The sequence below is a fragment of the Tyto alba genome, unplaced genomic scaffold (genome assembly GCF_018691265.1).
Source record: "Tyto alba isolate M040663 unplaced genomic scaffold, T.alba_DEE_v4.0 Super-Scaffold_45, whole genome shotgun sequence".
In the NCBI taxonomy this organism is placed as follows: Eukaryota; Metazoa; Chordata; class Aves; order Strigiformes; family Tytonidae; genus Tyto; species Tyto alba.
The window spans coordinates 37,321,300-37,341,081 of NW_024881321.1; the positions used below are offsets into that span (position 1 = coordinate 37,321,300).

Sequence of the window (19,782 nt, forward strand, 5' to 3'; positions counted from 1 at the left end):
ATGTAGATACAGAATTAAAGTGGCCATGCTAAAAAACCCCCACTTCCTCTTACCCACAGCACAAAGAGAACAGTGATGATGGTACAGTGCTATTCTACACACAAAACAGTTTAATTCTTTCTTATACAGTGTCTTTTGAAAGTGGACATAAATTTGAAAGGATATCAGATTTCACCTTACAATTTTTTTCATTTACTCACAAACTAGATATTCTTAATTTGAAGAGAATAAAACATTGGAATTTAAATAATGCATCCATTTTACTCTAGCAATACAAGGCATGGATTGGGACAAATCTCAAACCAGAAAAAAAATAATAATTTATCACTTTATAAACTGTATGCCTGTTTCTATTCACTACCTTGGAACCAAGTCCATAATAATATTTTTCTAAACTTCATATGAAAACAGTGAGCTAAAGCTAAAAATTCTTAGAAGAACAGTAACTTTTGCCCAGAGTTTTCTCCCTCTTTTTTAGCTGATATGGACACCTTGTTTCAGTTGTTCTGAACAAAGTGGAAAACATAAGGAGCTTACTAGCTCAGTCTTTTTTAAAAAAAATAATAATAAAAAAAAAATCTGACAGGTCTCTAAGAACTGCAGGAACTTTCCTTGACAAGAAGAGAGAGAATGTCAATACTAGCAGAAAACCCCATTAAATTATCTGTACCAAGGGGACATTAAAGAAGAGATTAATTGAAAGAAGATGGGAAAGAGAAGTCAGTGAGAAAAATCAATAATGAATTGACTATACAATCATCAATAAGAAAACTGTATTATTTGAAGGATTTGGAATTTACTTCATTGTCTGTAGATATTTTCCTGGGTTTTTTTCTACTTACCTAGACCTTTTTGTCCTGGGTTTTTAGCAAAGTTAAAAGTGAACTGATAAAAATCTTTGAACTTTGTTGGATCCTTTAGCTCTTGTTCCAGTCTTGGCAATAGAGCTTTCAGTTTTTCTGTGGTGTCACACCTGTTCAAAAGAAGTTATATTATTTGTAGAAATTTAAGATCTTTTTACCTTTTTTTTTTTTTTTCCCCTCCTCCTCTTTCATTTTTTAAGGTTTAATTTCAGAGCAAAGTAAAACAGTAGTTAAGAAAAAAATAGAGTATTTTTCTGGATAGCATTCTTAAAAATATAAACACTCATATGTCTTCACTAAACGACTTTAAGTGGATCATTATATATAGGCATCCATTAAGTATACAACCCAAACAGGATTCAGTGGTTTTTTTTCCTCAGTCTCTTCATGAGTTTATAAACAGAAGCAATCCGTGTTATTCTGTTCTTAAAGAACAAATAAATCTCACTGCAATCTGGCATCTTTTCCCCTTTTACAGCTGTTGCAACACAAGGGTGTGGGCTTTTGCTTTAATTTAGACAGACATTACTTATTCCTTGCTCTACCTAAATAAGAGCTGCATACTACATTTACAGTTAACCTTAACATTAGAGGACTTTGCAACAAAATGAACTATGATTTGCAGTCATCCTCTCTCCACCATGGAACACTCGCAGATAAAACCTAGGAAAAAAAAATGAGCCTTTGACAATAGCTTGAAGGCTGACAAACCGTTTAAGAGCCTGGCACAGGTAGGGTAAGATAAAATCATATTTCTGAGATTCTAATAGAAACATCTCCCTTAACACAAGATGAGCATTTTCAGTAAAAGCGCCTGAGCTGACAAGATGCAATTTTGAAAGAAAAAGGGTTTCCCTTATGCCAAGGAATCAAATGAATAGTCAAGGTTTATAGGATATTACCAGTATTTTGAATTGTACTTAGAAACTCAAAGCAAAGGACATAGGTTTTAAAGAAGCAGCTATCATAACTAACATCTTGCATTTGAAAATTCTCAGTAGTTAAATGTGTATTTACTTTAAAAGTTCAAGAATAAATTTATTAAAGGATGGATAAATAATATATTTAAATCCATAAGATGCAGATGCAGTTGTAACTGTCTTGCATGGTACAGCTAAAAATAAGTACCCTCCTGGCCTCCAGCAGTACCTGGTAGAGAAAAGATAAAGAATTCTGCCAACAGTCTTCAACCGAGAACTTCAGTTTCATGGGGACTTGATCTAGTTAACAATAGGGATGAATATCATACCTTCCCATACGTATCCCAAAGGTGCTATATGAACTAAGCCTCAAGGAACTTCTTTTAAATAAAATCTTCATTTATGTTCAGTGCTGAAAACCACAGACACTGCACTTCCAAGTATGTAACAAAATCATTCCAAATTCTCAATAAGCACTATACCAGTGGCAAGCAGGTATGATCAGATTATATTCCCAAGAACACAATAATGTGTGTTGAGCAAAAAGAGATAAAAATCACAGACCTCTGTGGAACTGTATCAGAGAGTCATGAGGACATAGGAGCAATGTGACAATGAAGTTACAAAAACCAAGCCAGAAGCCACAGGTGGTTTAGCAAAACCTTTTTAATCAGTTATATCAAATAATGCTGGCAGCCGTTAATATAAGAGCATGAGCACTTGACTGCTGTCTGTGGCTAGAAAAATCATAATTATTCTTATAGTCTCTACCCAGAGGAACAAAATAAAGCAGTTCACTTCAGATATCAAAAGTTATTTCATCACAATTTCTGAATACCCTTACCGAAAAAGGAAAGCTTAGAAAGAAGTCAGTAACTGATGAGGTTGGTAACAACAGGCTGCTAGGACCCCTGCTCAAGAAACAACCACCACATTTGTAAGAAGTTGGTCTACTGTAGAAAGGTATTGATAAGGTGTCATCCTAAGATCAAATGAAATTATTTAGCTACAAAAAATATGCACAACCAATAAACTGTAATTCTCCACCTATCTAAAGTAATTTGTGGGTTTTTTTTTTGTTTTGTTTTTTTTTTTTTTTAAAAAATAAATCATTTTGACACCTCTATATATTAGAAATACTGCATCTCTTCCAAGGAAAAGTTATATACAAATTATTATTTTATGGTGATAAACGCTTGGCTTTATTGCTAAACAGATGTAATGTGGTTTAAGATCAAAGCCTATTATCCAGAACAGCTCCATAATCCAGGAAGGAAAGAAAAATTTCATCAGTTACATCAGTGTCACACTAAACAACCTCTTCTACTACCAATACCCTAATTTTTATTTCAATTTCTTACAGATATTCTGTACAAATTAAGTATCCAGTATGTAAGACAATAAGAGAAACTAAGAGAAACCTATGGTCTGTAAAACTGGTAAAAAAAAAAGTTACTTTATCACCACCAAATGCAAAGGGAAAGAATTGAATGTTCTTTTCTGCTTTCCTGTTCCGTTTCTGCTTCAACACTGACTGAACTTTTTTTTTTTTTCCTTCACACATCTCCAACGACTTCCAACTTTTAACAGCACAGGGTCCACTCAAAACCTTAAAACAACCATGCATATATTTGTATGAATTAGATCAAAATATCAGAATATCTGTTTTCCTTGCACAGATAAAAATTATTTTGCTTTGTCCTTAATGTGGTCATTGTTAAGGCTTTGCAGTAAAGTACCAATTTAAGGAAGACGGGACACTACAGGCATGTAGCACCTGTTAAGCTTGGCACCAGCCTTACCAGCTTTTTGAAGCTTCACACTTAATTCACTTAAACATGTTTTAAACATAAACTGTGCTCAGGCCTTACATTTTGAACTATGCAGAAACAGATACTTACCCCAACTCTGTCATGCCATCAACAAATTCCTTTTTACTGAATTCACATTGAGTAGCTGCCCTGAACTTCCATGCTACAACCAGAACACTGATACTGGCTGGGTCCAGGCTTAGATCATCACAGAACTGTTGGATCCCATCAATGCCAATTTTATTTTCATCTTGTGGGTCTGCAGTTCAAAATACAGAAAGGAAAACTGTAATTATTTACAAAAAATATTTACAAATAATCATCTGCACAGCTTTGATATGCTGCATAACACAGGTCTTCATTTTTTCATAAGCATCACGAATATTTTCCCTTGAAATCTAGTTAATTTTAGAAGTACCTTGAAGAGTATTTGTAAATAGATTAGAATTATTTTGCAAACTTCCCTAGAAATTTGTTTACAACTTTTTCCTAAATTCATCAGCTAATGTCAATGAAATAGTTTTGTCTTCTCTCCATAATGCTCTGTGAAGTATCTGAATTAACTGAGGAGATGCTGGCTACATCTAAAAATAGTAAGGCTGATAAACACATCAAAACGTACAATATATCTATTGGTTAGCATGTATTAAACTTTAAAAGAAACCCAAACCAAAATAAAAAACCCCACAACAAAACCACACCTATCAATTGAGCCCACCCATTTTTTTTCCTGATGGGGATATATGATAATCCACTATAACTATTTAAAGACCCTAATTAACTCAAACATTTTTGCTTTTTAATTATAACTTAGGGAAATCACCAAAATAATTGCTCAAGCAATGCCTATCATAAGGGTCTTAAGCTAAACAATACAATTTAAGAAATACTTTATTTCAGTAGTACCAAGTTTAATACCTTTTCGAATGTCAGAACCTCACTTTGTAACTACCTACATTAGGACAGATGTAGCTAACAAAATTCTCTCTCAAAAAGACCCTAAAAACCAACCAAACAACAGAAAAAAAAATCCAAACCCAAACACCTAAACAAAATCAAAGTCCCCTGCACATATACCTAAATAACTGGGGGGGGGGGGGGGGGGGGGGGGGGGGCTGGGGGAAAAAAAAAAAACAAAACAAAACACAAACAATAAAAACCAAAGAGCATCCCTCCCCATTCTCCTTCCCCCCAAACCACCACCTTTATTTTTCAAAGCTTGACAGTTCACTGTTTTTCCCAGCTCTTGATAGGAAGACATTTCACTATTGTACGTTGGGCTGTGTAGAAGAATATCCTTCCAGTAAATTTAAGACTAACTCCTTAAACTGTTAAGATTTTCAACCATGCTATTAGGACCTTATCCAATGAGTTGATAAAAAAAAAAAAAAAAAATCATCAAGTCTAAAGAAAACTTTCTTTTTTTATTATTTTTTGAGGTGTTAAGCTAAGATTCCTTCCACTTTTCCAGCCAATACAACAGTGGAAGAAATGCTAAAATGCAGAGTGCAGAGAGGAAATTAATTTAGCAAAGTATTGTACCTATCAAACAAAGAATTACACCCATGGTATAAACCCAGGGACCTTTGAGCAGGAAAAAGTAGTAAACGTATCTTTCTATTATACGCCAGATCTAGTTCTAAGACATATAAAATGCATTATTTCCTGTACATTTGGGGAGCAATTGAAGGACCAAAGGTGAAAAGTGCACTAAGTGTTGAAATCAGTGGAAAAATGGATTTCAGCAAGGGCTGTTTCATCCTTATCACATTACACATCATCCAGGTAACTAGGAACAAAAACAAAATTGTTTTGACAGAGTTGCTGGATAAACAGATAAAACTAGCAAAAAGACAGCACAGACAATGAAAGACCTCTCGTCTCAGATTTCAAATATAGCGCAACGTGTGTAGTATTCTATAGGCCCTGCAGGACAAAGGAATTCCTTGTTGTTGCGAGGCCAATGATTCAGGTTTAAGCTACATATGAAAAAAAGAAAGGTGCTTAACCAAAACTGTCATTGTTTTCTCTCAGATCTTGTGAAGGTTTTGTTCAAGTTTAGTTGTTAATGTGCTAGAACTGCAAAGGTGTGCCGCTAACCAAAACGGGGACATAAAACTTACCAGACTTTCACCAAAACCAAGTGGTTCAGTTTGCCACTGCTAGAAAATGATGAATAATAAATAACATCTGTCATTTTTTTTAAAATCTTAAGATATTCTTAGTAGCATTTATGAATTTGTGCATATTTTTGATCCAGCAGTCTCCAAGACTGACATGCAAGGGGCAAGCAAATGATTTAGATATGTATATATGTGTTATATATTTATATATGTATAACAAATCAAGTAAGTGGTTCTCTAGCATTTTTTTTTGTTTTGTTTTTTCTTTTCCCACAAAGGAAATGCTATAGTGTTGCTGGTTCTTTGTCCCTACACAATTCATTGCCACATAATAATGAAATATTAAAGAATGCCTATACTTAAATAGAACACATTATGTAAAGAGTAACAAAAAAAGGTGGAAACAGTATCCTAAGAACAGGATGGAGTGTACACAAAGCATGCCATTTACTGCAATTAGAAGAGTACATAAAATCATAGTTGAGTAATAGTTAAGAGTTCATTTTTTAAAACACGAGACGTACGGATCACAGCAGCGGCCGGTAACGAATCCAGCCTGCTCGGCTCTAACACGCAACGAGCAACGTAGACATTCCTATCTTAGGGCCACACTTCAGAAAGCACTGTTACCTGGATCACGTACTTATATTTACACGACTATCTTTTTCCTTTTATTGTTTCTGTTATTTTTAACAATGCCATAAAATAAAAATAAATGGAGAAGAAACAACTCTATCTTTAATCCACTTTCATGTGGTTTTCCCTTCAAGCCTCTCTGAACAGGCACATCACTTTTGCTGTAACATGCCAGCACAAAGAATAAAATAAGGATGGAGTTTCTATGACTAGTTTTTGAGTTTTCTTATTTGACTGTTTTGTCAGATTCCTAGTTGTAATGTTATATGAAACATTTTTTTATTTTACTGTATAGAAATACTGCTATCTTTGAACAAAATTAAATCCCAAAATATTAGTAGAAAAATAATATGTATTACTTTGCCACACAAAGTACATTGTACATATACTTAATAGCAGCCACTGGCGATAAATCAAATAAGTTGCATAATAAGCTTTACTCTCCTTTCCACCATATGCAGTAGACACTATTTCCTCATGAGAGGTTTAATTTCCTATGGTGAATTTACTTTAAATGCTACTGGAAGATCTACAGAAGTTGTGTACTGAACATTAAGAGCATTTAAAACCTTCTTCATTCTTATCTCACTACCGCAAACACAGAGTGAGAAGCAAAAAGCTAGCAATCTTCCCTTAAAAGTCCTTAAGAATGGCAGAGGCAAAAGCAGAAATACCACCCAAACAAAATAATTAGGAAAAAACCAAAACCCACCACAACAACAACAAAAAGCGCCTTACCTTTGTATCGATTATACAATTGTTCTAATTTCTTCCTGTCTACTGAATTTTTCATGGATTCTTTGTAGTACAAGTCTGGATTCTGGAAGTAGTTGTCTGTTGCCACTTCTAGTTTCCACTCATTCTGCATTAAGCAGTATATAGCAGTCCTTTCACCAGCCTGGGTAAATGCCATAAACTGGCGGACCTTGTCCTTCTGAGACGATTTAAGCTTATGCTTTGGGATGCAAAAGAAGCAGGAAAGCCAATGAAGCTAATCCAGAAGTTTGTTTCAGCATTCTACTACTAACGCCTATCTTTAAAAGGTTTTAGTTTTCTTGTTGATGACAACTTTCACTTCAGAATTACAGGAAGACAAAGCCTTGTTCTTCTGCAGTTAAAAAGACAGCATTTTCTTCTGAAAATTGAAATGACAGCATCTATATATAAATTTTTAGCAGCACACATTCTGGCAGTGATAAATCTGTATTTCTGCTTTATTGCTCATATATGCAGAAGTTTTTCTGCTCTGTAACAGCAGTAAACACAAGTTTCATCATATAACAACAGGGTTATCTGCCGATAGGGGTTACACAAACAAGAAATTACAAAGGCACAACTTTAAGATTCTCACATTCTGTACAAGTCCTTGATACACGTAGAAAAACTGTCCACCAGTTTTCCTAATGTTTTCCTAGCAACAACAAACCATGTAAAATTTAATCATTTTAAGTGATCAGCTGAAAAAGGCAGAAGCATTTCTCACATTTTTATGTTAGAAACCATTGCCAACAGAAGACCTCAGACAAAAAGAAAATAGAAAAAGCAGACAGGTCAGAGATTTGCTGAATGTTACAATGAGACTATAAGTTGCTGTAAATGTGATCTAAAACTTTAACTCTGAAAAAGATGTTTATACTATTAATACGCTAAACAACAAAACTGCCCATTATAGTGGTATACAGGAACTAATAAGATACTGCTCTTTATGGCAGCTAATTGCAACCATATCGACACGACATCCCCAAACTTCTGGAAAACTCAAGAGGTGGGAACAGGGATTTTATAGGGAGCAAGTTTGCTGTTAACACAGCTTCTTTACATGAAGTTGGAAGAAGGAAGAGATAGCTTAAATCAAGCTCTAATTTCTATTAAATACTGATACTTTCCAATTTTGTTAGAGCATACTTAATAGATGTTCTGAGCCAGCAATTAAACTGAGAAATTTGTCTAAATTCCTCACTATTGCTTAAATCATCAGGTATAATAGAAAATCTACTGATCTCTTAAGTATCAGGGGGAAAACTGAATCCTTATTCAGTGAGCAGTAAACATAGGACCATCTTTCAGTTTACTTGTTATCTCTTGTACACATACGGATGGTGACATCTTGCCTGCAGATGGTCCCGAGACAAGAAACACATCACGTAAACAAGATAAGGACTTTGGTCTTTCCTACTAGATTTTACAATTTTATACAAGAAGAGAGATGTACAGTTTCTTTTTACGCAAGAAGAAACACGTAAAGTGGGAAAAGAGCTGCAAAAATAACTACAGTGTATTTTGGAAGGAAAGTACTCAGTAATTCTTTGACTGCAAGCTCTGTGTAACTGCTTCCCCCTCCATTTTCATTAAAGTCTAATTATGAGAGTCTCTCTGCACTAAGATCTTCCTCAGTTACATAAACTCCTTCCGAGCAACAAGCTTTGTGATGATCATTTCAAACCAGAGGTCTCTGACAATTCCAAAGCAAAGCCCTCGTCCTCTCACAAATCTACTTAACGCCAGGCGTTTGGGGATGTTTTCTAGGTTCAAAATGAAACACCGAGTCAGCTGAAGAAACCAGAGATACGAAACGCATTCGACTACTCTGCCACGTAGTAGAGCTTCCCCTGCCCACTCGTGTCTGAGGCCCTGCGGTACCCACGCACTCTCCGCAGGGCGGGGGGGGGGGGGGGAAGGTTTGGGAGCCGCGTTTCCAAGCGTGCCTTTCGCACCAAGGGCACCCGAACACGGCGCGGTACCTCGCACCCCGACACAACTCAGTGACTTTCGGGGATGCCCTCTCAGAGCGGCCGTCGCACCGTTTACCGCAGATCCTCTGGCAGCGCCGAAGCTCAAACAGCCCGCAGGCTGCGGCGGTGGCACCGGGCGAGCCCTGCCCCACGCCAGCCCCGCTCGCTGCCGACCCCCCCCCCCCCCCGGGAGAGGGAATTTGTACCGATTTGTAACCGCAGCTTCCCCGCCGCCCCGGCACCCGCCGCTGCACCTGCCGCGTCCCGGGGCGGGGAGCGCCCGGCCGGAGGGGCCGCGCCCGGGATCGGAAGGCGGAGCGGCGGGAGCGAGGGGCACCGGGCTCCGGCAACCTGCCCCGTCAGCCCAAAGCCCAAAAAAGGGAAAGGTACGCGCCGCGCCGCCCGCTCGAAATACCCGCGGCGGCAGCGGCCGCCCCGCCCGGCCCCCTCCCCTCCCCCGCCCGCCCCCGGTGACCTTCCCCGCTCCCGGTGGAGGATGTTGGGGGGGGGGGGGGGGCGGGAAGGCGAATCCCCACGGTGCGAATCCCCCCGCGCCGCTCATCCCCCCTCACCCCCGCGGACCCCCCCCCCCCCGCCTGGCGCCGTCCCCCCCCCCGGGCAGGCAGGGGAGCTGGACCCGGCGCTGAGGGAGAGAAACGGCGGGAAACCGGGGGGTGGGGGGGGCACTCGGCTCGCTGGCCCGGGGGTTGTTTGGGGGTCATTCACCCCCATTTCCCTACCCCCCCTTTCCCCCCCCTCCCCACTCGGCTCCAACAACCTACCATTTTATTCACCGGCGCTTTGACCAACTTCACCGCCCGGCGCCGCCTCCCGCGCAGGCGCACACCGCGCCCGCCCTCGCCGCCTATCGCCGGCCGCGCTGCTGGGCGGCGGGGGGGGGGGGGGGTTGGGGGAAACGGACGGTCGGACAGACGGACACACGACACCAGGCGCGAAGGCGGAGCGCGGGATCGAGGTGCGCGCCCGCCCGCCCACGGGGAGCGGCGACTGCGCCTCCCGGTGCTGGGCCCGGTGTGGGCCCTGCCCCGCCCGGCATGGCGGGGGGGTGGTGTGTCTGTGTGTGAGGGGGGAGAATCCGGTACCGCGCCGCGAGGAGGCGGCGCTGGGACTACAGGTCCCGTCTGACTGTGCGCTTAAAGGTGCCGCACCGGCGCTCGGTAACCGGCGGGGGGGCGGGGGGGGCGGCCGTTGCCAAGGACGGGACTCCTCGGTGCTTTCCCTCAGCGGCCATCACCCCCTGTGCCCGCCGCGCTGCGATCCTGACCTTTCCCGCTGGCCGCTGCCGGCCCTTCTCCCTCCCTCCCTCCCTCCCTCAGGTGAGCGGCGCGGAGGGAGGAAGCGGCGCCCGGGGCTGGCGGCTGCCTCCATCTCCTTCCCCTCAGCGGTCGGGCCAGCCGCCGCCCTGAGGTGGACGCTGGGCGGTTGCCGGCGGGTTTGTGTGGCGGGGGGGGGGGGGGAGCTGCGAGGAGGAGGCGGGTTTGGTTTTACTGCCGCGGGGCCGGGAAGTTGAGAGCCGCTGCCGGGAGCGCCGGCCGGGCCGCGGGGCGGCCGCCTCCTTCCTTCCCTCCCTCCCTCCCTCCGCCGCCATGAGGGCGGGCGGGAAGGGGGCTGGCAGCACCCGCGCTCTCCTGATCTCTGTCTCTCTCCCTTCTCTCCCCGTTTTCACCCCGCCTCGGCCCTCCCCGGGGAGCGGTACCGGCGGGCGCCGCCCGGCAGCCGGCCCGCAGGGAGAGGCGGCGGCCATCGCGCTCAGGTGGGCGAGCGGCGGGGCCGGCGGCCGGTGCCCCCGCCTGGGCGGGCCCCGGGGAAGGAGCTCGGACGGAGAAAAGCGGTGGGTGACGGCGAGCTGGCAGGCGTGGAAGGACCCGCAAGGGTTTTGGAGGAGAGGGGTCAGGGCTTGAATTGGAGGGCAGGGTCTCGTAGCAGCTGGGTGAGATCCGGGACTGTAGTGCCGTGTTCAGGAAGGAAAAATCGGGAAGATGGGCTGCAATCCGTCAGAAAACAAACTGTGCTCAGTAAGGACTCCAGACGACAGGAGTTACCTCTAACTTGATACTGATGCATGGAGAGAAGTGTTTTTTTGTTGTGGCTTTTTTTTTTTTTTTTTTTTAATCTTCATATTTGTACTCTAAAGCACATGACATTTTTATATGAGGTCAGTATTTCCCTAAGAACTTTTGAGCACTGCCCCAGGTGCCGCTTTTCTAAGCTGCTTTTGCTAGTCAAGTAAAAAACACTGTTACTGAAACAAAACTGTACTGTGTCTGAACCATGGTGGTAAGTTTACACAGCGCAACAATGGGCAAACTTAATAGTATAAATCTGTGCTCAAAATTTAGTTACGTGGATTGACATACCACGTAAGATGTGCAGTAGGGTCTTTTACTCACCTCCCTGCAAATGGAAGCTTGAATATACACTAGACATTTTTTTCACCCTCTTTCTTGCAGGAATACATTGTCATATATTCAGCAAAATCTCTCCCCCCAAACACATTGAGCAGGAAGAATATTACTTTGTATGCACGAAGAAATATTTCCTTAAATGTTACTCTAGAATTCTGCTAGGTGGTGGGGATTTTTATTTTTTCCCCGATCTTCTAAAAGCAGTAAACCCCAGAGCTTTACTGAAGTTCTGAAATATTTTAACTTTATTATTTTATTGGAATTAGAGTGGTGTAGATATGCTTCTGCTATTTTATTTACACTTTCAGTTCTGAATTTTAAATGTTTTAGCTCTTCATGTAGTTAAACCCTAGCCCATAGTCAACTAGTCATAGCTAAATACTTTGGCTCATATTTCATGCATTGAAAAGAAATAAACCAACCGACAGACAGGTTTTCTCAGTTCTTCCTGAAAAAGAGATGGGAGGAGGAGGGTATTTTAAAAAGGAAGGTATGGCTGTGTTTGCCATCCTCCCTTCCCATTCTGTGTATTGACAGTGGCAGGCTTGGATACTTGCAATTGCGACTGCTACTGCATTACAGGGATATAAGTTTCTTAGGCAGACTGTTTCTGGATGACTTGTGTCTATATATTGGTGCCTGATTAAGGCTGTGGTCCAGAGATGAAGATAGCAGCTAAAGTTTTAGGCAAATACCTGCTCTGTTGATGCTCTACTAACATGTAGTAGGTGTTACACATTTTTTGAATATCATGCTTCAGTGCTAAATTTATGTTCTGTGCATACTATTATACATTGTTATGTATAGCTTTGTGGTGTGTGTTTTTTTTTTTTTGTGGAATTTTGTGTTTGGTTGTTTCTTTTTTAAATAAAATGTAACTTTGTTATTTTACAGTAATGTCAGTATTTTCCTGTAGGATCTGGAGGAAAAAAATTCGTTCTTAGTTTTGAAATTTTATCCTACCTGGTGTTAAAAGCTAATACAGCAGTTTAAACATGGATCTTCAAGTAGCTTCTGGGAAATGAACTTATGAATGAATTGATTTTACTTTTAGTGTTCTTATAAATCTATTTTAAACTCATGAGGATCGATAATTAGCTTTGAGGTAAAATGCCTCAAGGCCATGCAGCCCTTAAGGTGAAGGTCTCTGAACCAAACAAGTAGTGCTCAGAAGTCCAGGAAGTTTTGCTGTTGTTTCTCTACTGTAGAAATGTTTCTTTTGCAAGTCTGAACTGTAATGTAATCTGTTTCAGTTAAGCTTTTTTTTCCATTATGTTTTGTGTAGTTGAGTCTGTTGATGCTTCTGAGGGTGTATAAATAACAAATTATCATGATACAGTTTCTTAGGATGGATTTGAAAAAATACAGGATGTTTACTGATAGATGAGAATAACGAATTCTGGTGCTAGGCTGAAGTAGAGCCTGTGGCATTGTGGCTTAATATTTTTAATGGCATTTCTCTCATGTAAGAAGTGCAGGTAACTACCATATGAAATGACCAAGCTTTCCATTCAGTGGTTTTAAGATAAGGTGGTGTCTAGAAAATAGTCAAGGGGAAAACAAAAATCTATCCATAACCTTGGGCTATTTCTTGGTTTTGATAACTGTTGTCTGAAGGAGACCATCCGCATTCTGTTAAAGATCATAGTCTAGGATGCAATCTTAGGTTTGTTTTCTACATCTGTTTGACCTAAGGGCCCAACATTATCATGTTTGATAACTGATTGGTACTATCTTGCAGTGTGGTATGCGTAATGGAGATGCAGAAACCATGTAGCAGAAAGCTTTGAGCAGTTGTGGATTATCAGTTTCTCCCAACAGCAACAAAAAGTGAAGAATGAAGGCGACTGGATTTATTTCCCTATGGACGTTGGTTTCACTGCCATGTGGCCAGTTAGCCAATCCTGCAGAACGTGAAGATGTAGTAAAGCATGCAATAAAGCTGCACCGTGGGAAAGGAGCTGTTATCACTCAGAGAAAGCAGTGGGTGTTGGAGAGCTGCAGAAAACTCTCTGGTCTTCTTCGCCAAAAGAATGTTGTTCTCAACAAACTAAAAAGTGCTATAAGAGCAGTTGAGAAGGATGCAGGACTGTCAGACGAAGAGAAACTTTTTCAGGTGCATACCTTTGAAATTTTCCAAAAGGAGCTAAATGAAAGTGAAAACTCAGTCTTTCAAGCAATCCATGGCCTTCAGAGAGCTCTACAGGGTGATTACAAAGATGTTGTAAATATGAAAGAAAGCAGCAGGCAGAGACTGGAAGCCTTGAGAGAAGCTGCAATTAAGGTCAGTTCCCTCATGTTTATTACAAGATTATTAATATTCTAATTGTGTTTTTAATTTTATTATGGCATGGATTCAATCTGTTTTGATAAAAAAGTGGATCTACATGGAACTTGCAATATTTTGCTGTTTAAAGTGGATTTTGAATAAAGTAGTCTCATTAGTAAAGTTAGAAGTAATTCTGGTGTAGAGTTTAAAACTTACTAACAGTCAATAGTTCTTATTTAAAAACAAAGCTAAGCATAATCATAAAACCTATGGCAAATATTGTATTAAAGGGAAAGGAATACAAGAAGTGAGTCAGTGCACATAGCACAGTTGCACTAGATAAGCCAGTGGGATTATCAGAGTGGAAATAATGCCATAAATTGGCAAATATTATGTTAAAGGGAGAGGAGTACAAAAAGTGAGTCAGTACACATAGCACAGTTGCACTAGATAAACCAGTGGGATTACCAGAGTGGAAATAATGCCATAAATTGGCAAAATAATAACTTTTTTCCACCTTAAATGAGAATTGCTCAGCCCAAATCTACAGTGTAAACAGAATGACTTCTTGCCTTTTATTTCTGTATTCGTATAGATGTAGATAAAATAGACATGTAAAACATGAGGTGAGTAGATTTTTAATCTCAGCATAGCATAGCGAGCCTAAGAAGTGCAGGTTTAGAAAATGGTGCTTCCAAGAAAGAGCTGGCTGAGATAACTTCACCCAGAAAAGCACAGGCGAGTAACAGTTGAGCGCAGGTGCTTCATGGAAGATTTGCGTTCCTATGTCAGTGCAGAGCTGTTAGGGTGTGCACAATCTGCCACCACTTACTGGACCTGGTAGTGCTCAGACTGTGTACTGAAAGTCTCCCATTGAGAGAAAATATCATTTAATTGATTTGGCATTTAAATCGCTCTTTTCCTTGCTCTATACCTCAACAACTGGAGGAATATATTAAGAATTTTCTTTGTATTCTGTCTTCTAAAAGAAAAGGCTGCCCCTGTGCATGGGAGCAAGAGAAGGAAAAAAAAATGTAATTGAGATGTAGGATCTGAGCTGAGAGAATCTCTGACAGGTATTTGTGTAAGAGATGTGCAGATCTTAAAACGTGAAGGTGGCACGAGATTGCGTGTGAGAAAGCTGTGCAGTGAATTGTGGCAAGAAAGGCTGGTGGAAGTAGAAGTTAGGATGCAGACTTGGAAGACTGAAGTGGTCTATGCAGTGAAAACAAACACTAATTATGACAAATTTGGATAGTGAATAGCTTGGATCTAGATGTGTTCCTCTGAAATGTTCACTGTGACCTTGATATTGACTAATGGTAGTGCCAGCTTCTGTTGCATAGAAATGGCAGCAATTGTCATTAAAATGATTTGATTTTCCACTTTTTTTTTTTTAATCAGAGCTCTTAAAATAGCAGCAGTGAAGCTGTCCAGAATCGTTTTTTCTCATTTACCTAACTCTTGACAATGTTACTAGAAAACACTGAAGTAATCTATCCTTGAACTTGAGAATGGTGCTTCCTCATTTTTCTCATAAAAGGAGGCCTGTGTGTATAATGATGTGGTTTAGATGTGTGTCTTGTCAGAACTTCACTTCTGCAGAGGTGGATTGTTTAGTCTTTTTTTTTTTTTATCATACCAAGTTATTTACTTGAACAAGCAACTTTTTACACCTTTCTTTCTTATGTCACGCATACTATTATTTAAATAGAATATTTGTTGTTCTAACCTTACAATTGTTACATAAAGTGAAACAAAGGGTATACCAAAAAAGTTGAAAATTACATAGAATACATTGTTTGGGCTTGTTCTTACTTCAGAAGACACACATTAGCTCCAGTTTTGTTTCAGTTCCATTTTATTGTAATGATTACTTTGTTGGTGTACTCATGAGACATCCCTTCCATTTTTTAAAAAGTGATTGCATGGAAAATACAAACGACTGTAGGGGGTGCTGGACTCTTTCCTTCATATTACTTCTGTTGAGCTGAAGTATTTGGAGGTGTTTAGTGTTGGGATATGTATGCATGTGTGATGCATTTCTTGCTGATTCTGCTGCTGGAAAAAGGTATAGAGGAATCTTTAATGGGGTGGGGAGGAAGGAAGAAGCACTGAAGATGGCTTCTGCTTTCCTTTGCTCCAGGAACCTGTCTGGAGGTTCAGGAAAAAGCAACAAAATCTTACCTACTTTTTATCAGCTTCTAATTTCTTGGGTGCCTACTACTTAGACATTGATGGAAAAAATCACTCACAAGTAGTGAAAAGATGCATCCTCTTCTGTATGTGCTTTTTTCATCCCTGATTAAATAGTAGAGAGCAACAGCATGTTCATAACCAGCATTGCCCCAAAGTCTTACTTAATTTTATTTCATTTTGCTCATGTGTTTCTAGGTGTTCCAGTCTCCTTTTTAGTGCACAATCCTTATCTGTGTTACCTTGCTTAAAAGTTTGTTTGGTACGTACCTTGCAATCAGCTGTCTCCAGTCGCAGCGTGAGTTGCAGAACGGTGTTCGTACTGACGTGTGCTTCTGCTCAACATGTAGCAGGCTGTTTGAGATGGTTTGTCCTTTCCATGGACGCTATTCTCTGTGATTGTCCCACTCTACTGCCGTGACACTGAGCTGTAGGTGAAAACAGAGATGCCATTTTAATAGACTACGAAAACTTCTTTCTTCATTAATTAAAGGAATTTAGTTAAACTCAGATTTTTTTTCAAAGCTCTTCTACCTTGCTATTCAGAGAAAGTTAACTTCTTGCAAATTAGAGTGTAACTTATTTTTCTGCAGTTTAGCTCTGGTCAGCCTGTTTGTCTCAGCTGACAGAAAGTACTGATTGGCTCCCTCCACCCAAAACCTGTTCCATTTTTGAGGGGAAAGAACCTAGCCCTTATCAATTCCATCTCATGTTCCAAGTTGTTGCTGACCGAGGAAAGAATCTGCAGCTCATATGCGGGCTGTTTTTTATGTCTTTGAAGCAGTGTCTGCTAGCAGAGAACAAGAGAGAGGAAATGTTTTTCCTTGAGGCTGTATGAAAGTGACTGTGTCTCTTGCTTATGTGTTGCATAAGAACTAAAGCAGTTGACATCGGGCCAAACACATTGTTACATTTTTCCCAACTCCAGTTATTTTGGGAACCGGGTAATTTTCATCATGCCGGTGTAACTATGGTAATTCTGAACACCAACAGACAGCAATTCTGTGTTTTCATCACAACCAGAAGTATTCCTCTGACTGTCAGGATTTAAAATGGGTTAAGCTACAGTTACAGGCTGTAGTGAGCATACTCTTGCCTTGGCATCAAGGAATTGATTAAATTATATACATGTTCTTGCAGGTTTCAAGGGGAAAAACGTCCATCCGCAAACATGTGTGGAAGAGGGGACACTCCAATTATTGAAACACAGGAGTTCAGGACTGTTTTAGATAACCAGGTTATCTAAGATACCTGTGTGGGGTACGCAGATAAAATGTACAACCTAAGGGAGACCTACGTTCTGATTTCTCAGTGGGTATGGCAAGGCATCTAAAATGGAGACAGAAACTTGTGTTTTCTGGGAATTCAGTCTGACCTAGAGAGTGCTTCTGTTTTTGCCTGTTCTGTTTTTTCCCTTGGTAATAATAACGGCTCTCTTAAAGAACAGATCTAGGGTCTCTCTCCTCTAATATTCTCAGCATCCTGAGTCTGACTGAAAGGAAAAAGCCTGCCGTTGTGTATGTTTCCTCATTCATAGTTCTCTCTCTCAACCAGTGCATCTTTAAAAGAATGTAGGCATGCAAAGTGAAACAACTTTTTTCCAAAAAACTCAAATTATGCTCTGTCAATGCACAAAGTATAATGGTTATTATCTCGTAACCATGTAGAAGGTGAGGTGTTAAGTCCAGGCTTGATCAGTAAATAAACTTTTTTAGTTCCTATTTTAAACCTGAACCATCCAAAGAGAAATGAAACATCATAAATTTATTAGGGAAGCTACTGAAATATTTTTACACCATGTCAAACCACATCAGCCTTTTTTCTTTTCTTACTTCTGAAGCCTAGAAATGGATTTCAGAAGTCATTAATGCAAGTTCGTAAGAGGCCTAAACTGAGAAGATAGACAAAATCAAGTATTTTACTTCTGATAGGAAAGATGCTTCTTGAGAAACATATACAGAAACCTCAGCTAGTGTGCTTGACAGCTCATCTGTACTCTCTCCCAACTGCCTTTTTTTTTTTAGCTGTTTCCACAGTTATTGTAGTTTTTGAAAACTATAAACAGACCTCTTCCCATGTTTATAAAATGGCCTATAAAATTAAGTTTCATTGGGTTTTCTTTCCAATTTGTTTGTTTGTTGTAGCTAGTAAAGCTATGCTTTTAAGTTTATTATGCTTCCCTGCTAAAGCACTGAGCTCTAAATTTTACTTGGCTTTGAAATTTTTCCTAGAGTTCCTCAAAGTAATTTCTTTCTTGTATTTTCTGGATCATAACCTTGGGGCAGCTCTACAGTTTAATGGATTAGAAAAGGCAATTGGTGGATATTGTGTTTGGTTGTTGTTTTTCTTTCCCACTTCCCCCAGTGAAAACTGGCACAAGAGAAAGCAAACTTCAAATACCATTATAGAGTTTGTATTGCTTTTGCAATTCCACTCGTAAGACGTTTTCTGTCAAAAGAAATGTACATTTATGTCAAATGTTTTTCTGCTTGAAGGCCTGGCCAGCACTTTATCTGTGTGTTGTAAAATTCGACAGGAAGAAATGGAATATGTCGAACTCTTAGCAGCAGAAAAACATCAGGTTGAAGCCCTTAAGAACATGCAGCATCAAAACAAAAGCCTGTCAATGCTTGATGAAATTCTGGAAGATGTGAGAAAAGCAGCTGATAGATTGGAAGAAGAAATAGAAGAGCATGCCTTTGATGACAACAAATCTGTAAGTGATTTAGACTCAGTCTTTTCATTCATGTGCATTTATTTTTTTAGTTGATATTTGCACTGTAGGGGTGTTTCTCTTGCGTTAAATAGTTGTTAGCATTTTAGTGACTATTTGAAAAAAACAAAGAACTTTTGGCTCTGCATTTGTTTTTGTTTCCCTTTCAACAGAAGAAAGTATTTAGTGGTAGAATGATTGCTGGTTAGGAGTGAGCCAATGGGAATAATTATTCCTTTTTGCTGATGATTTCTGTTGTTTTGATTTGAAAGTCCTCCCTGCAGCTGCCACTTTGATAGTGACAAGTGAAGTCCGTCTCGCTGGTGCAGCCCATGAGAGTTACGATATCTCAGTGGTGGTGGCGGCGAGTTCAGTGATATTTAGACTTTCCAGGATATGGAGTTACCACGTTAAGCATAGCGTCCAGTTTTTTCTTTTTCATTTTGTTGAGAAGATCATGGGATAACAAGAATTCTTGCACTTAGTTTTCACAGCCTGGGAAGAGATATATTGCTCAAGGAAATGACTTGAAATGTGTTGATGGTGCTGCTTTCTTCCACGTCTGACTTCCTCTGCTTTTCATACCTTGGCATATCTGCATCATTCATTGTTTTTATGTTGCATGATGGATGGTATCCTTCGGGTAAGGCTGTGTGTATTTGGAGCTGGGAGTATGTCAGTTTGTTTTAGTGACCCATTGTGCTGTCCTCAGAGACTGACTCTCTAAACTGGTCCTGTTGTGTGAACACGGGTTGGAATTTTATTTGGCTTTTGCTCTTGAAAGGTTTTTGTTGTTTTGCAGATTGACTTCCAAGGTGAGCATAGCTCTTGAATTCTGCTGAGACAGAAAAACAGTTGCTCTCTGTAGGGAGCCGGGCCAATTTTTTGTAGTTGTACTGAGAGCAATTGAAAGTGGCTTTTTATTTTTCATACACCAGATCTCAGGAGCAGTTGTACCCAGTGGGGATCCTACCTTTGCAGGACCAACAGCAGGGAAGGGACGAGTTTGCTGGAGTGCCCTCTTCTGTTCCGCTGGGGGTATAACGGCACGTTTTAGAGAAAGCAGGAATGAGGTTTCTTCTGCTACACCTGA

General features: G+C 40.4%; 2 protein-coding genes across 8 annotated transcripts in view; one reads left to right on the plus strand and one right to left on the minus strand.

Moving 5' to 3' along the window:
- Positions 1-9,973, minus strand: part of DCUN1D2 (defective in cullin neddylation 1 domain containing 2) — a 30,487-nt gene extending 20,514 nt beyond the window's left edge. Inside the window, exons 1-4 of one of the 5 annotated variants that reach the window (XM_032996984.2) lie at positions 9,868-9,970; positions 7,092-7,308; positions 3,685-3,853; positions 843-973 (exon numbers count right to left, since the gene is read on the minus strand). In XM_032996984.2, the coding sequence (XP_032852875.1) occupies positions 843-973; positions 3,685-3,853; positions 7,092-7,308; positions 9,868-9,870 (520 nt within the window). In that variant the 5' untranslated portion in view covers positions 9,871-9,970. Of the gene's footprint in view, positions 1-842; positions 974-3,684; positions 3,854-7,091; positions 7,489-9,291; positions 9,368-9,867 lie in introns of those variants that run through there. The other 4 variants (XM_032996985.2, XM_042806138.1, XM_042806136.1 and 1 more) reach the window with 4 other exon arrangements.
- A 290-nt stretch (positions 9,974-10,263) lies between these two features.
- TMCO3 (transmembrane and coiled-coil domains 3) overlaps positions 10,264-19,782 on the plus strand; it is a 36,338-nt gene continuing 26,819 nt past the window's right edge. Inside the window, exons 1-3 of one of the 3 annotated variants that reach the window (XR_006166796.1) lie at positions 10,264-10,422; positions 13,253-13,795; positions 18,513-18,692. Coding sequence is in view for 2 of the 3 variants with exons in the window: in XM_042806135.1 (XP_042662069.1) it covers positions 13,349-13,795; positions 18,513-18,692 (627 nt within the window). In the remaining variant the exon portion in view is untranslated. The remainder of the gene's footprint in view (positions 10,423-13,252; positions 13,796-18,512; positions 18,693-19,782) is intronic. The other 2 variants (XM_042806135.1, XM_032996983.2) reach the window with 2 other exon arrangements.